Source organism: Frankliniella occidentalis, unplaced genomic scaffold (genome assembly GCF_000697945.3).
Source record: "Frankliniella occidentalis isolate FOCC.00 unplaced genomic scaffold, Focc_3.1 Scaffold247, whole genome shotgun sequence".
NCBI lineage: Eukaryota > Metazoa > Arthropoda > Insecta > Thysanoptera > Thripidae > Frankliniella > Frankliniella occidentalis.
Window position 1 is genome coordinate 291,616 of NW_026267373.1, and position 10,545 is coordinate 302,160.

The following is a 10,545-nucleotide window of genomic DNA, read 5'->3' on the forward strand; positions in this document are numbered from 1 at the left end:
GGGGGGGGAGCCGGACAAAGGGCGTCGTTATGCGAATGCGCTGGAATGCGTTCACGTCGGCGCGTCCCTCCCAGGACCCGGACCCCGCGGGCCCCCGTCCACGTATGCACGGAACTCATCCTGCCCGCCTATTCAAACGTGGGCGCGCGGGGTTGGGGCCGTGCATCGGGGGGCGCTGGAGGGGGGCAGCGGGCCCGAGCCAGAGGCCCGCCAACGGGGCCAGCCAGCACCCAGCCCCAAGCTGCGCAAGAAATCGTCTCGTGCACCCTGACACCCTGGGAGCGTGGGAGGCGCGCGTGAGGCGAGCGTGGGTGGCAAGGGGGCGGGGGCAAAAAGGGGGTTGTCCTGCTCCCACTCGCCGCTTTGGCTGAGCCACGCGTTTGCGTTCCGCGCTGCCCGCGGTTCGCCTCTTTTTATTGCCCCCCCCTCCCCGGCCAGTCGAGAAAAACAAAACCAACACACGCACGTTACTCTCAGGGGTTGGGAGTCACTCTTGTTGTTGCTGTCTGGTTCTAAAAAAACAACCCCGCAAGGTTTGCGAGACTAGCACGGCGTCGATCAGTGTTGTCCACCACTTCGTGTCCATCACGGCGGCCTCTGTAAGCGATGCCCCTGGGCCTTGTCTTGATCCGGGCGCTCCCGGCGCGCGCGTATCAAAAATTAAAATCAACACCTAACAGCTATAATATCACGTTTCAGAACAATCAAAATACGAGATCTCTAGTCAATCACGACGCACTGTCAGCTCCTGTCCTGGCCGGCGGCCTCTTCCTTGTCCTTCTTCTCCTCCTCGTCGAGGGCCGCGGCCGCCGGGGCTGCGCTCGGGCCACAGTCTGAGGACTTCCGCCGCCGCACCGTCACGTCGCCCGTCTCGGGCGCCTCCAGGGAGTGCGCGCTGGACCTCCGCGCGGACGACGTGTCCCCGGAGCTCGCGTAGTCCCTGAGCGCGGCCACCCTCGCGAGCGGCGCCTTCTCCGCGGAGGGACTCGCCTGCTGCTGCGGCGGCTGAGGCGGCGGCTGCTGCTGCAGGTGCGCCGAGTTCCGGTTGTTCTTTTGCTGCACCGCGTCACCCGCGGAGGCCTCCTTGTTGTTCATAATCACAGGGTGCTCGATGGCCAGGGCCTTCTCTTTGGTGATCTCCGCCATCTGGAACAAAGCGGTGAACAGAGTTATTCCAGTATCATTTGAAACCAAAGGCGAAAGAAAAAATGGTGCGTGTGGTGTCAGTGCCCCCGGCCGGCACGCTCTTTTTTGCAACGTTATCGGGCGTCGACGGGTTCACATGGCGACAGATAAAGCGACTCTATCACAAGCACTTCTTACGCCCCTGGACCGCTGCTCGGACACTCACCATGCAAGCTTCGTGATCTTTCCTGTGCATCTTGGCCTCCTTCTCGGCGGCCCGCCTGTCCTTGCCGCGGTGCCGCAGGTAGAAGCGGTTGAACAGCGCGTAGAGCAGCCCGGCGCCCAGCGAGCCCGCCGCGAACAGCCGGTACGTGTTGCGGGTGCCCACGGCCTTCATGAGGAAGCCGCCGATCAGCGACCCGGCGCCCTTGCCTGTCGGAACAAAATGATTAGCTGTAGAGATAAGCCAATACCTGAATGAGGAATACCAAATTATTTAGCTATGTAGATAGCTAAAATTAGCTATTACGCAAAAAGCAAAAAGTGAACTGCATGCATACACGCTTTTTGGCTAAGTCGCAAACAAGTTAGCTAGCTAGCTAAAAAGTTATGTGCTGCGTAGCTACTTGTTTAGCGCTTAGCTCAATTTTAAGCGATAGTTATATTCTATCCATAGCTATTTTTTTTTAGCGATAACTCGATTTTAGCTTCATACCTAAATAATTAGTTATGCCCTATTTAAATAATCTTTTTTGTGTTTTAAAACTACATTGGGGTTTTACTACACAAACTTTGCGATCAAAGCATGTCATGTTGACTGATACTGACCGACTCCGTAGTAGAGGCCGCCGATGAGCCCCTGCACGCTGGTGTCGGTAGACGAGGTGGAGAGCGCCGCGCCATACGTCACGGCCGCCGTGGTGGCGAGGGACGACGTGAAGGACTCCATGGCCTCGAACACGAGACACAGCCAGGGGTTGTATATCATGGAGTATCCTGCACAAGGACAGCAAACACAGAAGCATTTTAATCATCGAGACTTAGACTTAACACGTTCAGCGCGGCTCATTTTTTGTGCATATAAATTAACATGTGAGCGTGACCACACAATGGTCAGGCCACAATAAAAATGCTAAAGAAAATTGCGTTGTTTCTCGTGAGGTGGTGGCTGCGATAGGGGTCTTCCAAAAAAGTACGGCCGTTTTTCTCAGTTCCGGCAGCGAGGCGCCTGCGAGGCTCAGAGTAGGCCAACCCGCAGTACCGGTGTGCACTGTAGGCAAGATATTGCCTACCCACCAGGCGCTACGTGAGCTTTCAAGAGAGGCTGAACTCACAGGTGAAAAGTGGAAAGGCCGTCAGTCCTCGGACTTCCCATTGGACTTACGCTCTTTACACGTTTTACCAGCCAACTTTACAGGTTTGTAAACGAAACGGCGATTGATAGACGTACTTTCCTGGGTGATACCATAGGGCATAGGGGTGAGAGTGAAATAAAGTGAAGAAACGCACCAAACAGGCGGATGGCGTAAAAGACGAAGCCGATGAAGAGCACGTTGGCGTGGCCGACGCGGGCGATGATGGGCCCGCTGAGCACGAGCAGCGGGATCCCCGCGATGCCGCCCACCGTCACCGTGACGCCCATGAGGGAGCGCGAGCCGCCCAGGTCCTGCAGCAGCCAGAACAGGAAGTTCTCGATGTAGCCCCACGCCGTGCCTGCCGGAAGAGGAAATGCGTTAGGTCGAGCTGTGTGATCGGAAAGCGAAGCAGACGCGCCCGAGGGGGCATCAACTTCGACTATTCACGGTGCACCCGCTGGTTAATATCTAATAGGTATTCAGGTGATATTTGCGAATATTCACAAGATATTCAAAATATTCATCGATATTCATCGATATTCATCAATATTCAAGGATATTAATCAACAATCACAGTGAATATTCACTGGTAGTCAGTGATATTCACTGGTATTCAGTGACATTGAATATTTGAATATATTCACAGTTCACCAAATTTCCAAGTAGGTTCCCCCTCGGACGCGCCGCACCCGCACACACACGCACCAAGCAGGAAGCACACGATGAACAGGCAGACCATCTCGACGTTCTTCAGGGCGTTCAGCACGTCGCCGACGACGTTCTTGGCCGGCGCCTTGAACTTGAGGTCGATGCGGAGCATGAGGAGGGCGCTCGCGAGCTTGAGCGCCGCGTACAGGTAGAAGGCCGGCCGGAAGTCCGTGTAGTGCTTGCCGCTGCTGGCGTAGTCGATGATGATCCCGGACAGCGGGGACGAGATCATGCCGCCGATGGAGGCGTAGATCCGCTGCAGGCCGTAGTCGCCGTTGTGCTCGCGGAGGATGGCGATCACCGCACCCTGGAGACGGAAAGGAAGAGAGTCAGACACCGTCACTACATCTCGATGATTGGGATTTTGTTCTTGAGTTTGTCGGTGACTACCTCAAACATGGCGAACGAGGTGCCGCTGATGACACCGACAAAGACGCGCACGGTGAGGTACATCCAGAAGGTGAAGCTGGGGTCGACCTCGATGGTGTCCTGCGCGTTGGAGCAGAAGCTGGCGCGGGGCGCGGACACGAGGCAGCTGGACACGCACTCGGACAGCGAGGAGGCCGGCGAGTGCGGCTCGGCGGTGGACACCCAGGCGGCGGCGCTGCGCCCGGGTCGCGCGAACGCGTCGCTGCAGGTGGCCTCCCTGAGCACCGGCGCGCCCGCCAACCCCGCCGCCTCCGCCGGCCGCAGCCCGGACACCAGCCAGCGCTGGTCCGCGTTGCTCGGGGTGGGCGGACTCAGCGGCGCCAGCGACGTGAGCAGACGCGTGCGCGTCGTTGGCGTGTCCACTGGATTGCCTGGGGAAGGAAACAAGACACACGGCTCCAATTAGCACTACACTTTTCAAAACGCTCTTCATTACTTTTCAGATTTGTTCTGATAATTGGTTTATAACTTTAAAAAATGAAAAATGTTTTTTTCTATTTCAAATTTTAGTCGCGCGTCTGGCTCCTCACCATTAGTAGGTGGAGGAAGGCACTCACCGTGTCCTGGGGGACCGTCGCGGCCCAGCCTGCAGCCCAGCCCCTGGCCCACGGGCGGGTCTGCGGTCGCGGTGTCGTTGCCGGTGCCAGGGGCGGCCAGGCTGCAGGTCAAGGTGTGCAGCCCCGGCGTGGGGAAGTAGGCCCAGGGGCCGGAGTTCTGCCGGGCCAGAAGGCGCGCGTCCGCGGCCTTGCTGCCGCCGCTCATGGGCAGCGCGTACGAGAAGGTGTCGCTGTGGCTCTGGTCCGCGATGCGCAGCGAGAAGCGGGGCGCGCCGCGCAGCGTCCTGTTGAGCTGGCCGGCGTCCGGGAGGTCGGCGCGGCACGACACGCCGCAGTTGTCCAGCGTCACGTTGAGCAGGTCGCCGGACCAGGGCGCGGCGCGGCACGGGTGCGTGTCGGCCCACGCGGCCTGCAGGCTGCCGCCCGAGCAGCCCACCGTCAGGAACACCCGGTCCGGGTACTTGACGTTGTAGCGGCCCACGGGCACGGCTAGCAGCAGCAGCGCGGCCAGCCCGCCCAGGCTGGAGAAGACGGCGAGCATCAGCTGGAACACGGAGAGGGGGGCGGGCGTGAGAGAGAGCGCCGCGAGGGCAGGCAACACAGCGGGCGGCGCGGCGCCCGGGCGGCCTACCGCCTGGAGGGCCTGTCGCCAGGGCGGTCCACTGCCTAGAAAGGCCTGTCGCCGTGGCGGACTACCACCTAGAAGACCTACCGCTAGAGCGATCTAGGGACAAGAAGGCTTACCAGCAGGGCGGTGTACCGCCAGGAGGATCTTCTTGGTCGACCTAACGCCTAGAGGGCCTAATGCCAGGGTGGTCTACCGCCTAGAAGATCTACCGCTAGGACGATCTAACGCCTAGAAGGCTTACCACCAAGGCGGACTACCCCGTCTACCGCCTAGAAGACCTGACGCCTAGAGTGCCTAATGCCAGTGTGATCTACCGCCTAGAAGACCTACCGCTAGGGCGATCTAACGCCCAATAGTCCTACCACCTGGCCGGTCTACCGCCTCTAGAAGACCTAACGCCTAGAGGGCCTAATGCCAGGGTGAGGGTGGTCTGCCGCATAGAAAGACCTACCGTTAGGGCTATCTACTATCTGGTAGGCCCACCGCCGGGGTGGTTTACCGCCGGGGCGGCCCACAGCCAGGGCAGCCTACGGCCCTGGGACGCACCCATGACCCAGAAGAAAGTGCGCGGCAGGGAAATGTGCCGAGTGCGGGGCCGGTTCGGCGCCTGCTGGCCTGGCGCCCACCGCGTCACTCTGAGGAGGGTCATGAGGTGGGGGAGGAGGGGGACAGGGGGCTCGGCGACCGGCTAAACCGGTCCCTGTCCATTGACTCGCGGTTCGTTTGCTCGCGGATCGTCATATCATCTTTGCACCTATGCGCGGCGCCAATATGCAAAAAAGAAGTAAAAAGCCGTGGGCTGTTCGAGCGTGGCGGAGAGGCGGGCGGGGACGCGAAGAAATATATACGACTTGCGAGGAAAAGAAACAAACGGATTTCTGCTTATCGCTTTATTATTAGACACGCTGTTGGAATTGTTTTCGGAAGCGGAATGTTTGCCTCTCTGGGGCTCTTGCTGTTTGCGCTGTTTCGCCCCTGATACGGACGACCGGACCAAGTCGAGAGTAGAATTCGGCGGTTTTCACCAGAACCAGACCAAACTAAATCTGAGAAGAGCGGGGTTTTAGAATGTCTGGTCTTGCTCGGCGACGCGCCGCCGGATGCGACGTCTGACCTTAAAACTGGCCTCGCCGGGGCTGATTTGCGCATTCGCAGATGCAGCCCGTTTGATACCCTTTTTCGTTTTTGTAACATCGTTCGCTCGGGCTGCGGCTGTCTGTATGCCGCTACCGGACCATACCGGACATGGATCCGACATAATCCGGCAACGGCTCGGCAATACCGGAAGTGCATCGAGGCGTCTGCGAATCGGGTATCCACATCCACCCAACAGCGAGGGGCGAGGGCGGGGCGAGCGGGAGGCAGGCGGTGGCGGGCGGCGCCCATGTGTTCTCTGCCAAGGCTGACCGGCATCGGTGCATCGTTGTGCTGGTCATGGTTCGGTTCGGCTCGGTCGGGCCAGCTCACTAGAGACTCGGAGACCTTGTCCGAGCCGAGCAGCACCTCAATGAAGTTCACAAACGAACGGTCACGGAGCGAGACACAGCAGCAGCAGCAGTAACAGAGACAGCGCAATAGTGATTATTTATAAACATTATGCGAAGATGGCGCGGAGATGGAGATGCGGAAGAAAGGGCCGCGGTGTCGTTTGCCGTGCCGAGCGGTGAAGGCGGCGCAGGCCTACACTGTGAAACTGTAAGGTCTTTGCGAGCGCGCAGCCGACACGTGCCTCTCAGTGAGTACAGTAGCCGACAGTAGCTAAACAGGGGCTGCATCAGCGCACGGGAGTGCTGTCGGGAAGCAGGCAGCAAACCGAACAGCGTAGCCCGATTTCAAACGATTTTCACTCTACTTGTTACATTAGTGAACTTTCTCAAGTCCAAAAAATTGTGCTACCTCAACAAAAATAAAATGTCATGTCGCATAATGTAAAAATTAGATTGACAATCGGGTGAAATCGGGCTTTGCTGTTCGGTTTGCTGCCTGCTACCCGACAGCACTCCCTTAAGCTGATGCAGCTAGAGTGGGTGATCTGCGCCTGCGCCGTCCTTTTTCTCTGGTTGTACTGTACTGGATTGAGGCGTGCGGGTGGGCTTGCCTACCGTGCGAGTATGCAACCCGTCCGCGCTCCTAAATCCGGTACAGTATAACCAGAAAAAAAAAGGGACTGCTCAGATCACCCACGCTGTACGCCCCCACAAGGACGCGGATCTTCTCAGGGCAAAGAAGAGCGTGAAAAATATCTTTGGCCGAACTTTTGAATTACCAGTGTAATGCGCGTTGCAATGGGGGAGGGAAAAACTGCCGCACACAATCATCTGATCGATGGTATATATTATTTTTTCTCGTAAGAGCTCTGTCGATCGGATTAAAGACGTGGAGACAATAATGTGATTACATCTCTGCATCCGTGACCCATAGGTACGCGTGACGAACAACATCGCGATAGCCGCCGCGCCGGGAGCAGGGAGCATCGCGGGACGGGACCGCGGGGGAGGGGATTGAAAAGTGTACATTAAGTGTATTGCACACTACGGCGTCAAAAGAGCTCCTCGCAACACCACAAAACTGGGCAAAACGAAAATAAAAGACTGTCTAATAAAATTTGGCTGTAATTGTCACTCCAGCGTCAAGCGTCAAAAAAAAAAAAAAAAAAAAAGGAAGTCAAAAAACTCGCGTTTCAGCTGAAAGTTTGTGCGCTTCACATGAGCGCGCTTCACGGGTATGCGAAATGGGATGGCATAATGTCGGCAAACCTAATAACAAAATGTGAGCAGTGGCGTGGAGCTATAGTGCTGGGATCAGCGAGCGGGCTCGCGTAGGCGACCGTGCCGCAGTATACTAGGGCGGTAATGACTGAGCCACGCTGCGGCCGGAGGAGAAACAGGCGCGACATCGGGGCATCTGCGAACGCCCGTCAGGTCCGTCATCTAGAGCCTCAAGCCCACCGGCCACCACGCCGCCGGGCCCCGTCCAGCCGAGGTTGCAACCAGTATCAGGGGGCAGATGTGGATATACATCGCGCGATAAACATATCTCACATGTCTAGGACTCACCTTAAAGTTTCCAATGCGGTCCGCGACGATGCCAGCCAGGGGAGGCATGACGATGGCCACGACGGGGGTCACGGCCGACATGATGGCCGTCTCCTCCACGTTGATCCCCAGCTCCCTCATGTGGATCGTCAGGTAGGGGTACAGCACTAGGACGGCTGCAGAAGAGCATTGTCACATTCCGTTAGAGACATAGAAGGGGATCGTACAAAAAGATCATTCGCAAATGACACGCCGCGCCGACACTCACTTGACGCGTGCACGAAGAAGAGCATCTTGAGCGGCAAGAGCTCCTTGTGCCGGAAGTCGTCGGCGATCCGACTGTAGAACTTTTTGGCGTACATCTTGGTGACTAGTATGGGGGCGATCACAGTTTGTCAGAAAAATAAAAAATTAAAATAGGGCAAGCGCCTCTTACGGGCGTGCTGCTCTGGCCTGCTGGCCCACACCGCGGGCGTTCTGAGCATGTGGTGGGGCGGGGTGGGGCGGGGTCACCGGGCTCTTGAGGTCGCCACCAGGACGTCCCTGCTGCTGGTCCTCCTGTGATCGGGTTCCATGGGCAGCAAGCGACGCGCCACTGCAACACAAGAAGACAGAGCAGAGTTAATCATGAGGAAATAATGCGAACAAGATAAATATGTAGCACACACTTTTATCGTCGAGATAAAAAGTGAAAACGTCTAATCCCAATCACGCGAAGAGTCCTCGGCCCCAATAAGGTATCAGGTATACCAGCACATCGATCTCTTGTCTGCGTCTCAAAATATATTCGTTTACTGTCAGCAGTTTGTTTGGTTTTCGTGGGTATTTTCTACAAAGAGATGTTTGAGTCTGCCGAAGCAGGTGTGCTCTACCACGTGTGTACAGTCGGACCAGGCTGGGCAGGGCAGGGCAAGGCAGGGCAAGGCGGGGTGCGGCGAGGCGGGGCGAGACGGGGCGAGGCGGGGCGAGGCGGGGCGAGGCGGAGCGAGGCGGAGCGAGGCGGGGCGGAGCGGGGCGGAGCGGGGCGGAGCGGGGCGGAGCGGAGCGGGGCGGGGCGGGGCGAGGCGGGCTAGAGCATAGAGCACGCCCACACTCATGGAGGCTCGCCCGTGGGTGGGTGCGGCCGTCTGCCGAGGAACCTCGCCGAGCGTGTAGCGCCGCAAATGGCGTGTGCGCGCAAAAATCACTTTTGCACTCGCCGCCGCGGTCCCGCCGCGCCCTGACAGGGCGACAGGCGCCGCGCGCGCCGCCCGGGCGAACGGAGGTAAATTGACCGTGTGAGCAAGGAGGGGGGGGGGGGCGTATCTACCCTTCCGCGAAAATGTAACCTCACCCGACCCGGCAACCCCTTCCCCGCTCCTTGCCCTTCGCACTCCGGTATCTTGATCTAGTTGGAGGAAGGGGGCGGGTGTGGGGGTGGTGGGTACATGAAGCAGTTTCAAAGAGGCACGATGAGGCGGAAAAAAAACTCAGATTATTATTACTAATTTTATTCAGATAAAAACAAACCACAGAAACTTTACGGTGGCAAAGCACAGCAGAAGCGGATTTAGGCAGATGAGGTGACCGAAAGACGACCGTCGCCCGTTCCGTCGAGCGGACAGTACCCCAAACCGCAACACTGAGACAACGACTTTCGACCACGACCTTTTGCTGCACCACCAAGAAGATACTGTGTATTTTCGTTAATATCAAGTGATTGCAAGGAATTATTTTTATTTTATAGGTACGCAAGGGTCTCCAAGCCGGTCTGTATAGCCGCATCTCTCCAAGCACGCCTTTCTCCCTTCCAACCTTGACCGCACCGACCTCTACAAGCCAGAACCTCCCCCGCCCCGCCGCGACAGGAGATCCCGCCGACTCGCTGAGCGTCGCCTCGGAGGCGTCTCACCTGCTATCTGACGACTAGAGCAGTCGTAACAGACACAGAAAAAAACTTTTCCTTTAAATTATACTAATATGCTTTATTAGCATAATTATTTTCGAGTGGGAGATAATGGGAAACACTGGGAGTAAAAGGGAGACGAGGTGAACTTCAGGCCAGGAGGACACGACGGCGCTCCTGGCCAAAAGTGGCGCAAAAGATTCCACACACGAGATTACAACAATTGTCATTAAGTCTGATTGTCCGATTTTGGTGACCTCGCACGGGTTGTACCGCGACGAGGCGAGGGCTACCGCGCGCACGGGTAGGTGACACTGGCCGGCGTGGGAGGAAACAGCGAGAGTCGTCTTATTTTGGACAGCCCGCCCAATTACGGCTGTCACATGACATTCTCAACCGAATCCGGGGACAGCAGGAGCGAGTCAACCGGCGAGCGAGTGGTTGGTTGGAGTGAGCACAACACTGGAAAATCTAACGTGACATCTTGTCACGTTACAAGTGCGACATCCTTGGTGTGTCGGATGTGTGGTGTTATTATATTTTTGGTCATGTTTTGCACAGTGTGACCTGCTTAACTGGCCACATCAACTGCACCCACTGACGTGACACATGTCACATTCGTTTTTCCAGCGCAAAGTGAGAGGAGGAGGAGGCGCGAGGAGTTACGCGGTGGTGCTACGCAAAGCGCAACGCAGAGGCGCAAAGCCACGGTGAAGCAGGCCGCGGGCCACGCCACGATGCGCCTAACGCGGCACAGTTTCTTTCGCCCCCCCCCCCTCCCCCTCTCCGGAAGTCAAGCAGCAGCAGCAGCAGCAGTCTGCCA

At 57.5% G+C, this 10,545-nt stretch overlaps 1 protein-coding gene across 1 annotated transcript in view; it reads right to left on the bottom strand.

The window, feature by feature from the left end:
- Positions 1-6: 6 nt before the first annotated feature.
- The window catches only part of LOC113203664 (uncharacterized), a 14,626-nt gene continuing 4,087 nt past the window's right edge, over positions 7-10,545 (bottom strand). The window contains exons 2-10 of the mRNA XM_026418454.2: positions 8,106-8,432; positions 7,859-8,013; positions 4,175-4,718; positions 3,579-3,988; positions 3,186-3,495; positions 2,635-2,838; positions 1,954-2,121; positions 1,352-1,557; positions 7-1,146 (exon numbers count right to left, since the gene is read on the bottom strand). Coding sequence (XP_026274239.1) covers positions 742-1,146; positions 1,352-1,557; positions 1,954-2,121; positions 2,635-2,838; positions 3,186-3,495; positions 3,579-3,988; positions 4,175-4,718; positions 7,859-8,013; positions 8,106-8,199 — 2,496 coding nt within the window. The 5' untranslated portion in view covers positions 8,200-8,432 and the 3' untranslated portion in view covers positions 7-741. The remainder of the gene's footprint in view (positions 1,147-1,351; positions 1,558-1,953; positions 2,122-2,634; positions 2,839-3,185; positions 3,496-3,578; positions 3,989-4,174; positions 4,719-7,858; positions 8,014-8,105; positions 8,433-10,545) is intronic.